The 14,957-nt window shown below is 50.1% G+C and overlaps 1 protein-coding gene across 1 annotated transcript in view; it reads left to right on the top strand.

Moving 5' to 3' along the window:
• The first annotated feature begins 459 nt into the window (after window positions 1-459).
• The window catches only part of mlxip (MLX interacting protein), a 29,862-nt gene continuing 15,364 nt past the window's right edge, over window positions 460-14,957 (top strand). The window contains 5 exon segments of the mRNA XM_064353344.1: window positions 460-982; window positions 13,428-13,534; window positions 13,776-13,861; window positions 14,502-14,591; window positions 14,863-14,904. Of these exon segments, the coding sequence (XP_064209414.1) occupies window positions 669-982; window positions 13,428-13,534; window positions 13,776-13,861; window positions 14,502-14,591; window positions 14,863-14,904 (639 nt within the window). The 5' untranslated portion in view covers window positions 460-668.

Here is a 14,957-nt window from a genome sequence, read left to right as displayed (position 1 = left end):
ATTGTGTAATCGATAGTTCAACATAAATTACTCAAACATGAGATTGAGCGCCTTCTGCTTCAAACAGTGCCCAATGGTGCAGACTGCTTATAACCGCAGACTCTAATGTTTTGATACAATTCAAACACAGTTTGTATTTCTCTTTAAAATGAGGAACAGGTGGCCTCTGGCAAAACAATAAATAAATAAATATATATTATTATTATTATCCAGTAAATACGTAGACCTGGTTGTGTCGCATCAGTTGCGTGAGTAAACATCACAGGGCTGGCACATAAGAATACGTATACGGGCTAGCGCTGATGTGATCTTTCTTTGACACAACGTGACAAACTTTCTGAATAGTGTGGCTACAGTAACCGAACGACGTCTTGAAGACGCTCCGCGTGACGCTCACTGGGGGCGTTGCTCTGAATCCGACCAATCGCCGTTGGCTAAGTCGTGACGTTGCAACTTTGTGCGTTTACGCTTGAGATCGCTAGATAAGTTCAGCATTAGATTGCTTTTGCAGCAACTGAGAGGAGTTGTTAGTGAAGTTGAAAATGACTACTTAGAACTCCAGCTTTGCCACACGAGCGAAAGTGTCTTTTTTTAAAATTATTATTATAAGCTATTATTACAATTTTACGTTTAAGGAAGGCGTTCTGTACATTTGCAATAATTACAGCATGGCAACTCGCGAGCTACGACAGTACCGCCGGGCCGCTATGAATATCAAGCAGGAGCAGGACGACGACTCCGACAACGAGGAGCCGAATCTGGGACTGAAGAAGTCGGATGGGGACGAATCTCAGGTCATTCACAGCGGCCACTTCATGGTCTCTTCCCCGCACTTCGAACATCCACCAAAAAAAGGTTACGACTTCGACACGGTCAACAAGCAGACCTGTCAGACCTACCACTTCGGGAAGACCAGCACATCGCACATCTCCATTGACGCCTCTCTCACAAAACTCTTCGAATGCATGACCCTTGCTTACAGGTAACCTATATTGCATATTCACTTACGAGATCTGTGTAACGTTACCGACTTACATGATTTTTTTTATTAGAAAAAAGTGCTGGAGCTTGGTTTCGCAAGTTCGTCTGCCAGCTACGTTTCTTACTGCTTGAAATATCCTTTACTACAGAAAGACAATAATGTTAGCCTCACGGGGACGTGCTAATGGTGTTAGCTCGCTGAACCATTATTGCAGTTTTAAAGTTGGCAAGTAAGCTAAATGGGTTGGTCGTTAAAGTTAGCTGAGCGTAATTGGCCAGAGAAATATAACAGTTCCACCTTTAAACACTCATGACGACATTATCTAGCAAATCTGAACGTTATGTCACATTTTTGTGTAACTGTCTACTAGCATAGTTAGCAGACTGACTGGCTGGCTGGCTGGCTGGTCTGTCTGACCAAATACCATACAATAGCCAATGCATTCATTTCCTAGCCGTCTGCATTAGCTAGCCTCCTTTTGTGCCCGGCTTTGTTGTCCTCGCCGTGTTCTTCTCGCGATTAGCCCGTTTGCTGCTAACATGCAGCAAGAAGTTGCTTTTAACTTGTAGCCTATGTCCTGAACAATGCGTCTCCAATGGGGGAAAAGGCCACTATAGTTGTTTCTTATATCTAAGAAGTATTCCTATCCACTTTGTAATGCAATTGCAAGGGAAGAACCCTTGTAATTGTCAATTGACAAAAAAGCTGGCTAGCATGGTAAAACAATGCATTTGCCACATTGACATGCACGGAACATGCCATGTGTGCAGGCTATAACTTATCTGCAAGGAAATAACAGCAATGCGAATAATTGTTGGTCAGCTAAGTTGCAATTATCGAGCCTTCGTTACGACCATTGCATTGCAAACTTCAGCCGCCAGCACAGGTAGTCCAGATGTATTTTTATTGCGAGCTAAAGCACAAATTGTCCCAAAGCGCACAACGTGCACCCCGCCCGTTTGTTGTCCTTTTAGGGAAACGTTAAATAACTAACCAGTTGCCTGACTAACCATGTAGCTAACGTGAGCTAACATGGAAACGAACTGGATTTTAGCTATCAAGTGTGTCGTTCGTGTCCAAAAATAAGTCTTGCTGAAGCAAATTTTGCACCAGCCTGTATACGTGTGAAATGCTCCTTCCTGTTCACACTGTTTACTTATAGAGGTAGGAACTGAGTCCACCTTCAAGTTAAGCCTAGAAAGTTGCTGAAAATTAGCCATGTTATCTGTTTGTTTTCTTGATATGGGTTGGTTGCAATGTTCAAGAAAATGCATTTCCATTTTAGTCTTTCCGTTTTTCTTGGTAAACAGTGTAACCTACTTACGGTATGTCTAGAGGAGAGGGCTTTCGAACTGACCAGGTTTGTAGTTTTGAAACTTCCTACCTGAAAACGTGCTTTGCGATAACAGATAAAAAGTTTTTTGATTTTGCACGTGCCACCCGGAGCGAAACTGCAGAGCAGATGTTGTTTTTGAGATCCCGTCCAGCCAGCCAGCTACGAATCAAGTTAGCGATGGAAACAAGACGAGGAAAGTCTAGTAGAGTTCATCTGGGTGTCATCGGTAGAGAGTAATGTTACGGGGAGCAAGTAGAATTGAGACTGATATGAAAGCGAACAATAGCTTTGACTCACTGGCTAGTTGAAGCTCTGTGCCAGATCAGGTTCTGTACAATCGTCTGTTGAATGTCCGTTACAGAGCAGTGATGCTGTTCCGTCTACTTCGCATGGATGTCGAACGGATGCAAATTGGATTGAACAGTTTGACAGCTGAGGCAATGTAGATTCGGGACCGGTCTCTGTTCTGGACTGGATTTGGGAATGTTCCATAAATGCTGGGCTGGGTTCACATCTGGGGACTGAGAAAGCCATGACGCGTGGAGAACATCGATGTCATGCTCCTCGAAGCTGTGGGTGACCTCGTGCTCATGGTCCGCTAACAGGCGGTTAATTTAAAGGAAATGTTGTGCAGGAAGTGACCGGCGTGTAAGCGGTCTAACCTTGCGCCGTTCAGGCCTGCACAGAGACGTGAGCCAGAGGCCGTCGCCACGGCTCGCTGTCACGGTAACGCCTTTAACTGACAGGGCTGCCTGGGCTCTGATGGCAAAGAGCAGGTGCAGCTGTGGGAGTTCAGAATGCGCCAGATGAGCTCCAGGTAAACACAGCCCCCAGGTAAACTCTGCGCTCAGGTAAGCACACTGCACAGGTAAGCACAGCCCCCCAGGCCTGGTTCTGAGTTCTGTAGAGCAGTAGAGCTGGGGTATAAAGCAGTAACTCCGTTTCAGTCCTTCACGGAAAGGTCAAAGCTCGGCGAACCTTTCTTAGTCTTTAATTTGGGAGGAACTGAAGAGGCCTGCATTCGTGCATCTTTATACCTTAGTTTAGTCTGCTATCTTTATGTGTTCATGTGCATGTTCTGGCACGAGCGCTCTGTAAAACAACAGCCTCAATGATCAGGCCTGACTACAGACTGCAGGCATTCGGATCTACAGACACGATCACTGACAACCTTAGGATCTACACACACGATCACTGACAACCTTAGGATCTACACACACGATCACTGACAACCTCAGGATCTACACACACGATCACTGACAACCTTAGGATCCACACACACGATCACTGACAACATTAGGATCTACAGACACGATCACTGGCAACCTTAGGATCTATACACATGATCACTCAGAGTAGCTGCTTATGAAGGCAGTAACACAAGGAAATAAAGTGAACCAGGCGTCTCAAGTTCCGCACAGGGAGGGCTGCAGTGTGTACTGCTTTTAGCGTTTGAGCTAAATTTAAATCCATTATTGGCTGAAGTGTCCACACACTCCATCTCCAAGGCCGCTTATCGACAGGAAGTGGCATAAAACCAACAGGAACTGCGGGTTTAACGGTCTGGTCTGGAATATCAAACCGCGCGAGTGGAGATCTTCGTTAATCACCCACGTGTCACGTCACAGAGAGCGTGCTCCTGACCTGCCCTCGCTCAAAACGGCCTGCTCCATCCCTCCTGATGATTACACTCAGCGGCAGACGTCTTATTTACATCGTAAAAATAAACTCCATACAGAGTCGCAGGGGAGTGGGGGGAGGGGGGTGTCATCGATTAATAAACAAAAAGCAGCTAAGAATAGCCCTGGGAATGTCTCTGGGTGGGGTTGGGTTTCTGCCTGTGGTGCTTCCAGTCTCAGTGACTCATCTTGGATGCCAGAGCGGGACGGGGGTCACCGGGCAGGGGGAGTCAGGGAGGGGGGTGTCAGTTTAAGAGGAAAGAATGTGGCCCCACACTCTGCCCTTTCTGCAAATGAAACTACGGGGCTACATTGCACCTCTCAGGGCTGAGGGAGCTGGGCTTGCAACCCAGAGGTCGAAGGTTCGATTCCCTGGTAGGACAGTCGTCATACCCTCTAGCAGAAGGCAACATGGAAGCAGTTTAACGCTCTTATCGTTTACCCTCTCGTGCTATGCGAATCCTCAGGTGTCCAGAACAGCGGGGCAGGGGGCGGCCTCTTTGATCCTCCAGTTTGGGCAGGTGGTGCGTGAGGGATCGCCCGTGGTGAGGGAGGGAGGTCCGGAACGTTCTAGACTTAGCCTGCCGAGGTATGGTTGTGGTCTGGCAGCACAGCTGGGGTGGGGGGGGGGGTTGGCTTCGTCTGAGTGATTGCAACCAAGACTGTGCCAGCCCAGTGCCCGTTTCTACCCCAGGTCCCTATGTCTGTAGGGCAGCCAGGTGTCCTCCCAAATGTGAATCTGCCCGTCTGATGTCACGTCTTCCTGTACTGTGATGTCACGTCTTCCTGAACTGTGATGTCACGTCTTCCTGTACTGTGACCCGCTCTGCTTTCCCTTTCGGAATGAAGTGGAGGAAAAAATACACAAACTGGACTGACTGTCCACTCCTATTTATCTACAAATAAAATAGACTAAATAACCAAATAAATCGGCGTTGAAAACCAAAGCAGCATTTCACCTTTCAGCTTAATAAAGTATGCAATGATCGGCATGATCAGAATTTTGAGAAAAAAAAAGGGGAAAAGCGTTTGAGCAGTTAATTACACACATTAGAAGGGAATTTACGTGTAAGGTTTCACATTATATAGCAATGCCACGGCCTGTGTTGTCTTCAAGTCTTCTCTTCTGAGGAAACCTCTTGAATTGGCCTTTTACTAAGGCCTTATGTACACACCACACCCTCGCATACACACACACGTGCGCGCAGACACACACACACACACAGTGTTTTTCCTGTCAAGGTCAGGCCTCAGCTGAGTGGTTTGAGGAGCGTAAGTGTTTGTAAGTGCCCGGACACTCTCCCGTACTCAGACACCAATCTCCTAAAAGTTTGAAGCCGGTCGTGTTGTAATAAAGGCAGCGGGGACAGAGATGGGATGTTTAAAGTCTCTCTTGTTCCAGTGCACAAGATGAGAGACCGAGAGAGAGAGAGAGGGCATTGTGTGCCTGAGGACAACCACATGTACGACCCGACCCGACCGACCCAAGATGGCGGGTGTTCTGAGAGGGAAGGCGAGGCCTGGAAAGGACCCCGGCAGCACGGCTACCGTAACGCCGAAAAATGGCGGGATGTTTGCGCGTCTTCACCGAGGCGAGGCGAGGCCTCGCGCTCCGTCGCTAACTTAGCGAGCTCGTCCTGCACTGCATGCGGGCGTCGCCGAGCCAGGCTTTCGCCGGCGTCTTAGCCGCCGCTACCGCGTGCACGGGGAGCGCTGCAGGCTCGTGTGGCGGTACGGGGTGCTCGGTGAGGTGCGTGACCGCGGCAGCAGTGCTGGTTCTCCAGGTGCCCTGGTGTAGGACGGGGGCCCGCCCTGACAGGGCTAGCCTGGGAGGAAGCGGTCGTCTCTGTTAGCAGCTAGCAGCCACAACAGGAGCGTCACATGAGCCAAAGCTCCACGCTTAGCGACCGACCCACTCTCTGACAGCACAGCATATGCACAGGGAAACGCACAGCGTATGCACAGGGAAACGCACAGCGTATACACAGGGAAACGCAGAGCGTATACACAGGGAAACGCAGAGCGTATACACAGGGAAACGCACAGCGTATGCACAGGGAAACGCACAGCGTATGCACAGGGAAACGCACAGCGTATGCACAGGGAAACACCCAGATAAGATATTTTATGAACACATACAAAACCCATTATGGGGGGGGTGACATGCATGCATTGGAGGTATGTATGTAGGCTAGCCCTGCTGGAATCCTCACATTACACCCACAGGAAGTGGGGATGTGGCTCTTTAAAGAGCGTGCCGCCCAGCAGGCAGACTGGTCTGGAAAAGGGGGTGGCAGCACCGTCCGGCTCAAACGGGTCAGAGAGTCAGAGTCCCAAACCGACACACAGCAGTGCAGCAAACGTCATCTATTCCACTTTATCAGCCGCATGGGGGGAGGTTCTGGCGAAGTCTGGGGGGAAGGGAACCATGTTCAGAAGTGCGCATTCCAACATGGTGAATATTCTTTTTATTTTTCGTCTCGCTGTTGTCTGATCGCTTCCCATAACTCACGTCGTGGTGCTGCTGTTGGTTCCAAGCAAACTGGATATTTACAGCTGGGAAAAATGACATTTGAGGCCCCAGTACTTTTTCAGGCTTGGCCTCGTCTGTAAGCTGAAAGGTTCGGGGTCTGTGCACCTATTGCACAGAAGTTTGGGATAGATCACGGCTGAGAGAATAACCATACGCACTCTGAGATGTTTTTGGCAGGAGGAGCGGAGTCCGAACGTCTCATTAGGAAAATCTGGAATGTAAACTCGCATCTGCTCCAAAGACAGCGGTGTTTTTATTTAACCGTGACGGTCAACATTTTGAGTGGCGTGTCTTCAATCAGAACTAGTCATAGAGTTCACACAGGTGCCCCGTAAGAACCACACAGGTGTGTGAGACGCACATCTCCAACGTTAATGCTCGAAAATGGCCGTGCAGAGAACCCTGGGCACAGCGCAGAAAACATGAATGTGGGATATGTCTCCTGTCCAAATAAAATATTTACGCGTATTCAGTATGAGTCACTGATGTAGCATCAGCACGGACTAACTCTGGCAAACACAGTCTGGAAAAAACAGAAAACAAAAAGATTCGATATGCAGGGTAGTCTTGTCTACTCGCAAGTATGTGTGGCATTCTCTGATTTACTGTTCCCCTCCTGCAGGACTGGTGTGTATGCAGAAATACATGACCATGAGTTAAAATCATGATGATAACAAATGTAATCTGGAAATGCCTTGGGAACTTCAGTGAGTTAAAACCTCTTGGTCTGCTCTGGCCTAATTTTTCTTTTTTTTTTTGCAGTGGGCATCTTTTACATAAAGGGCTGATTCATGGCACATTAATTCAGGGCGATTGTCCTGACGCTAAACATGCTATCCCTTTAAATGGCTGGATTACCTGCATAAAGGATTCAGGTAAAGCACTTTGATTCAAACCTGCAAACCTGAATTGTGATCTTCCTTAGCCTCTGGCATTTAGCTCCCGGCACCCAACCCTCCAGCTCCTATTTCTCACCGAGCTGTCAAGTCCGCTCTGAATAACGAGACTGACCTTTTTTTTCCTTTTTAATTTTTAATTAAAGTTTGGAAAATGTGTTTTTCCAAAGTATTGGGGGGTTGTGGTTCTTTCTGGGATGAAATGCAGGCGGTTGATAAAAATGCACTTGTTTGAGGGGGGAAAGCTTATCCTATTAGGATTTATGGGAACTAATTTCCCCCTTGTGGTGATCGACCCCTGCCCCCCCAGTGAGCATCACCTGCTATTCGGCCTAAATCACCTCCCGTGCATCCCCTTGCCAGCCCATAAACCCCTTCTCATTGGAGCGTTCCGCAGTCATTTATGTAGTTATCCAATCACAGTGGGCCTTGATGAGAGAAACCCTTCCCCCTTTTCTTGGAGGTGTCTGGCTGATGATGCTGTAATGCCATTGGTTGTTATTTTGTGACCTTTTTGAACACTGGTCTCTAGGTCTACGGTTACACCCCCCGGTAAGATTGACCCAATTCTGATATTTTCTCTCTCACTTGTGGCACAGATCAGATGCACAATGGGATCGGGTATTTTCAGATCCGGTTTGGGCCACATTCATCTGTGGAAATAAATCTGCCATATGAACACGCTGATTGTAATTTCTCGGTCATTGCGACTTGCACGTCATTCAAAATTCTCACTTTTTTTCGCATCAGTCAGAATGACGTGTAACTGCACATGCAGCCACTCTCCGCTGGTAACGTTACATGGTTAAAGAAATGAAATGGAGGAGGAAAGATCAGGTCAGTGAACGAATACCGAGGTCTCCCTGCCTTTTAAGCCTGAGGGGCGATGAGTCTGTATAGGCCAAAATACAGAGATGTTCATTAGGAGACACTTAGAAAAACAACAGCTTGAATTATTATTTGTCTTGTTTTGTGTCCGTCGCAGCTGCCGATGTCTGTGGCGGTGTGGTTGTTTATTTTTGTATTGCTAACCAAACCCTCAAGTACACGTGTGGGCTGTTTCAGGTGTAAACCGTGTGATAAGAGGTATCGGATATGGGTCACTTTTACAGGCAAAAATAAGATACAGGTGTAAAAAAAAAAATCTGAACTGGCCATGAAGACCCGCAGTGTGAACGTAGCCTAGGTGTGCACACCTGTGTATCCAGGGCTTGTGTCTCAGTGCTTTTCACTCTGGACTCTGAACCTGATTGACTGAACAATCGCAGGTAATCCCCTCATTACTGGTGAAGCACAAACCGGTCTGGAGTAACTGGGCTCGTTACGAAACTTCACCGCTAACCGCCGCCAGCACCCGTTTCAATTACAACACAAAAAAGCCACAAGGAATCACATCGCGTACCGGTTTACTGGAGAGCCAGCCCAGGCCACTGCAGCAGCCAGTGCACCGCAGACCAACACCGCCAGCGTCACCCAGCTCAACACTGCCAGCGTAACCACCATAAACTCGCAGCGGGTTTACCAACACCGCCAGCGTCACCCAGCTGAACACCGCCAGCGTCACCCAGCTCAACACCGCCAGCGTCACCTAGCTCAACACCGCCAGCGTCACCCAGCTCAACACCATAAACCGGCGGCGGGTTCCGGGAACCGCTTCCCATGGAGCCGCGCAGTAAGCGAAGCGTTTCCTAACGTCTCGGCCCACTTAACGCCACTTAAGGCTCAGCGGCAGGCGGGGTATCTGCAGGGTTTACCTGCTTAATGAGGTCATAATTGGGCTCACTTAAGCTTGTGCACACAGAGAACAGCTGGCTGCTCAGCGTGGCGGGTTTGTGCGCAATATTGGGTTGCATAACGGTTTTAATAACAGAGCGGGGAGTTTATATAGGTTCAGGCAGGTGGTCTATTAGATTATAAGAATTTGAAATGATCTTTGTGTCCCATTTGATTGGCTGCAGTAGAAAACTGTTCTTGATGGTCCTTCATTTTTAAAGGCCCACCCCCGCTCCCCCCCCTCACCTGTGGGCTGGCTTTGATTTGGGATTTGGGGCAAGCCGGCGCTCGTCTCTGAAATGTGCGCGATGTCGTCCCGTCGTTTCTCCTCTCTTTCCTGCCCTGAAGCCGCCCGGCAGGCCGCTGTCCCAGCCCACCCGTACAGCGACCCGTTCTCCGCCTGTCCCGGCACTCCTGCCAGCCTCAGCCCGCGCTGTGGAAGGGGAGCGCTTGCGTGATCCAGGCGGCCTACTGCACTGCGTTTAGCGCTTATTTTTAGTGCAGAAAAACACCCCCCCGCTCCTGGGATGTCCTGCATGGGGGGCTATTGTTAGCGCTGGTGACGCACCGCGTGTGGAGGGGGCTGGGGGTCCGAGCGGTCAGCACCACAGTCCCCTCTCACCCAAATATATAATAAATAACTTTTTTTTTACTCTGCTAACAGAGCGCAGCTGTTTGCCCGTGGAGCCGTGCGCTCCGCTGCAGCTGGGCCTTTATTAGCCTGTAAATAAGGGCTGGCTGGTCCGGGAGGAGGAGGGGAGGGGGAGGAGGAGGAGGAGGAGGAGGTCGTGGCATATGGGATATATGGAGGAGCGGAGGAGCGAGCAGACGCCGGACGGGGGGGAGAAATGAAGGTGTGGCGGTGGAACGTGGCGTGAGGCGAGACTGAAAACCCTTCTCATTGGGCTCGTTTCTCTCCGCCTGTCCGTCTGCAACTCCCATTCTGTGAAATACATGCGCTTCCTTTAATATGCGCTTAATATAAAATTCCTTTAAAGGAAAACGCGTAAAGGTCCATTTCATTTTTTTTGTTCATCGTCAACATGTCCTATGAAAATGCCAAAAGCGAAACATTTTGATCAGGAGTCTCAGACTGGAATCCTGGAGCGCCGCTGGGTCTGCTGGGTCCTGATGTGTTCCTGCACTCAAGTGCTCAACTGCATCTCTGATTGGCTACTTGTTTCCAAGGCTTAAATTGGCTGCTGACCGAAATGAAAATCATGAGAACAAGCAGAGACTGTGGCCCTCCAGGACTGAAGTTTCAGACCCGTGATTTAGAGCACTTCATACCAAGGTGCTGAGGTTTTTTTGGGGGGGATTTAACCCAATGACCTGCTGACCTCAGGCCATACTGCTTAAACCTGAGCTCCTCAGGGAGGGGGGGGGGGTCTGCAGTCTTGGAGACGGTGTCCTCGCTGCACCCTGACTGACTGAGCCCACAACCCTGCGCTGCAGCTGCGCACTCTGCTCCAGCTCAATACACGGAAATCGTGAAGCACAGCCCTGCCTGCACATGGGCTCACTGCACCCTTGTGCTCCTGCTCACCAGTGGAACATCAGCACTCAGCGTCTTAAAATGTGTTTTTTCTCAGGCCATCTGCAGGGTTGGTTGTGTTGTTTTTCTCGGCCCGGCCCTGTAAGAGCGTGTGTGTGTGTGTGTGTGTTCTGGGGCCCGCGTGTACAGCTGTGGAGCCGGACCCTGGAGCGGGTCAGTACCAGCCCCTTCTCCGGGGCGCTCGCGCTGTTTTTAAAAAAGGGGCCCGGAGGCCTGGCAGGCCGCGCTGGCGGGGGGCGGTCTTTCAAACGGTAAACAGATCGTGTTACCACGGCGCCTGGAGCCCACACCGCTCGCCGTATCTCTCCTGGCTTCCCGCCGTGACGACACCCTTCCGCTGACCTTGGGTCGGGGGGGGGGGGGGGGCAGGGGCAGGCGATTGTTCCCTTTTCGTATGATAATGTGATTTACTGTTTGTCATTAGACATGCTGAGCGTCACTGCTTAATGCTCCTGTGCTACTCTGCGACAGGCTGGCTCGGTTTGGTCTGGGTTTGGTCTGGTTTTAGTGCATTTGGTCCAGCTCTGACAGGGCCGATGGTGGCCAGGCTTGCTTTTTTAGCATAGAGGTCACCAAGTGTGGGTTATACAATAAAAAGTTTGTTGTCAGACTCGGTGAACCTCAGAATCACAATTGAGCAAATAAAGGTAGTCATATACAACTATCCAATTCCCATGAAAATACATGTTTAAATTCCAGTTTCAGTCACCTGTGTGTAGTTTGAATAGCGGGTTTTAGAGCTTGTCCAGCCCGGTTATGAGGGCCGGGAGCCTCGCCGAGTGTTTTGGAAAACGGCTCTGCCCCGTTACGTAACGTTTAAAAGCAGATCCCGTTCCCAGAGGAGCCGCGCTTCCCCAGAACATCGCTTCCTTTCCGCGGGACTTACCGCGAACGGCGAGCCCGCCCACAGACCGGCGCTCTCCCGCAGGGGCGGGTCCTCTCGCTGTACCGTCTGCAACGTCGCGCGATTCAAGCCGGTCGCCGTCGAGTCGGACGAAGCCGCAGCCCGCGCCGCGCCCGGCGTTAGCCAATCACACGCCAGCGCCGCTCCTGGGACAGCGCCAGGCCGCTGCGGTCGCTGCCGCCGGCGGGTTTGCGGCCGCGCTGCGCTGTGCTGTTCGCGGCCCGCGGCCCGATTGTGTGTAAGAGGCTATAAATAACTGCGGGCACTTCGCCCTTCGCGCTGAAAGTTTCGTCTGCGGTGCCCTCCCACTCGGCCCGTTTCGGAATGTAGTGGGCTGCAAAAACATTCTGCATCAGCGTCCAAGTCCCCTGTGCCAAAAATTATTTTTATTTTTTATTTTTTCTGAAACTTTTTTTTTTGCCGTTTCGTGTCTGACTGCCTGTAACCCAAATGGCGCTCTGCAGGATAATGAGCCGTCTCTCTCTTTACATAACGGACATCAGTCCAGACATGTACACCATCCGCAGTCTTCTGCATCTAAGGAGTCCAAAGTGGATGCTGCCCGCCCCCCCCCCTTATAATTAATTATTTCTATTCTATTAAAGGGGGCTGACTCTGAACTCCACACAGACACTGCATGTTTGAATGATGTCTGTATCATGAAAAAATGACATCCCCCCCCCCCCCAATCTGGGGGAAGCGGACACTTTGTTACGGCACTCGCCCGCTCGTTGGGTATCAGTGACCCGCCCGCCCCGTCACCTGATAGTGGCGTGTTTGGTGTCAGCGGTTACAGAGTGAGCTCTCCCGCGCCCGCACGGTCTCCAGACCCCTAACCGCCTCACCGCTTCAGTCTGTCAGCCCCCCCGAGAGTGTGTGAGAGTGTGGGAGAGTGTGTGCGAGAGTGAGAGAGAGTGTGCGGGAGAGTGTGGGAGAGTGTGTGTGTGAGTGTGAGAGTGTTTGGGAGAGTGTGTGAGTGTGCGCGAGTGTGTGAGAGAGTGTGTGAGTGCTGGGAGTGGCGAGAGAGTGGGTGACGTGGGAGGAGAGAGAGGTGTCGGAGAGTGGGAGAGAGTGAGAGAGAGTGTGAGAGTGCCAGGCCTCGGTACGGCTGGGCACCGCCAGCTCAGGAACTCCCGTCCATGTTGTTTTTTTCCGGTCTCTGGTAGCAGCTGAAGAATGTGTTTCACAGATGTGTCACATGAGAATTATGGGAAATGAAGTCCGAAGCTACAGGTTCATGAATTTTGGACTTTACATTCCATAAATCCCTGTGCTGATTTGCCATAATTTAAAAAATGAACAAAGGAGACTTCAAATGAAGTTGCGTACATTATTTATCTGTAGTTTTAGAAGAAATGGAGTTAAATATTGTCTGCTTTTGAAAAAAAAATTGCTCCCTTTTTCAGATAATCTGCAGTTTTCAGTTATGATGCATTTCTTATATTTTAAAGCACGCATGCTTATTTAAGTTGCAGCCGAGACCGTACCATTATTGCTGGAAGTGATACAAACGCATTCCCTGGAGCATTTCAGGTGTCAACTGATGCATTAGCAAATCATCCGGCTAATTATATTTGCGTATCGAGTATTCAGTCACATTACAGGAGCAGGAAGGAGCTAATGAACACAGTCCTGTGATGTGATTAAGCTCATTAAAATACAGCCGGCTGTGACATCGTGCCTTGCAGACTGAAGGCAGCGTTAGCGATCTCTGGCTGTCCCGGCCGATGGCACTTTTAAAACCCCCCGGTGGTCCTTTCCTGTTGCAGCGGGAAACTGGTGTCGCCGAAATGGAAGAACTTCAAAGGGCTGAAGCTGCTGTGGAGGGACAAGATTCGCCTGAACAATGCCATCTGGAGGGCCTGGTACATGCAGTGTGAGTGTCCCTGTCCATGCAAACCCACGGCACTACAAATCCCAGAATCCCCTTCACCACCACTGTGTCCTCACAATGCCCTTTTCTGATACATCATGGCTTATGTTCTGTCCACTGTTTATGGTGTGGAATGGAGGTGGCTCTGGCCCCCCAGCACTCTGCGCCCCCCCCCCCCAGCACTAGGGGTTGTGACCCCCGTTCTACAGTCCTGAGTGCAGGCTGCCATTTTGTGCCCGTACAGACGTGGAGAAGAGGGAGAACCCAGTGTGCCATTTTGTCACCCCCCTGGAAGGAAGCATCACCTCTGAGGAGCACCGCCAGGCTGAGGTGAGCAGCCCCCGATGCCCCACCCCCCCATCCAACTGCCCTGCTCTCACCTGCCCTCTGCCCCCATCCCGCCCCCCCATCCACTGCCCTCTGCTCACCCCTCTGCCCCATCGCCCCCTCATCCAAACTCCCTGTCTCTCTGCCCTCTGCCCCATCCACCCCCCATCAACTGCCCTCCTCACCTGCCTCTGCCCCATCCACCACCATCCAACTGCCACTCTCCACCTCCCTCTGCCTCCATCCTCCCCCCACCAACTCCCCTGCTCTCACCTGCCCTCTGCCCATCCTGCCTCCCGACTCACAACCCCCTGACCTTCTGCTCCTCACTCACACGTATATACACACTTACTCACTAATATACACTCACTCACACACTCTTACACACACACTTACTAATATACACTCACTCACACACTCTTACACACACACACTTACTCACTAATATACACTCACTCACACACTTACACACACACACTTACTCACTAATATACACTCACTCACACACTTACACACACACTTACTCAGTAATATACACTCACTTGCACCCCCTCTCTCTCCCCCTCACACACACACTCACTCTCTCACACACACACACACACACACACATTCACTCACACCCTCCTCTCTCCCTCTCAAACAGACAATAGCCACAGAGGGAAAATACTGGAAGAGAAGAATTGAAATAGTCATCCGGGAGTACCACAAGTGGAGGACGTATTTCAAGAAAAGGGTGGGTTCATCACGAATAGATTTGATTAGATTTCTAGGGCACGAACCTTTTCATAGATTAACTTTGTTTTCCATTTAGGAAAATGATTTTAAATGCGATTATGCATAACTGAAGCTCATTTCAAAAGCTACATTTGAGATCTCGACCCCCGTCTCTGAATCTGGTCATGTGACCTACTGAGCACAATGTGATCTTCAGTCAGAGTTGTTTTCCTGTTACCAGAATTTTGCTCATTTTGAACTGAAATGAATACGTTACTTTTCTTTAACAGCTACAGAAGCACAAAGATGAAGACCTGTCCAGCCTCCTCAAAGTGAGTACTGAGTTACTGACCCCATAAACGCTTCATAAAACAACGCTGTATGC

Source organism: Anguilla rostrata, chromosome 10, assembly GCF_018555375.3.
Source record: "Anguilla rostrata isolate EN2019 chromosome 10, ASM1855537v3, whole genome shotgun sequence".
NCBI classification, from domain to species: Eukaryota; Metazoa; Chordata; class Actinopteri; order Anguilliformes; family Anguillidae; genus Anguilla; species Anguilla rostrata.
The sequence above is the reverse complement of the archived record's forward strand: the minus strand, read 5'-3'. Positions and strand labels throughout refer to the sequence as shown.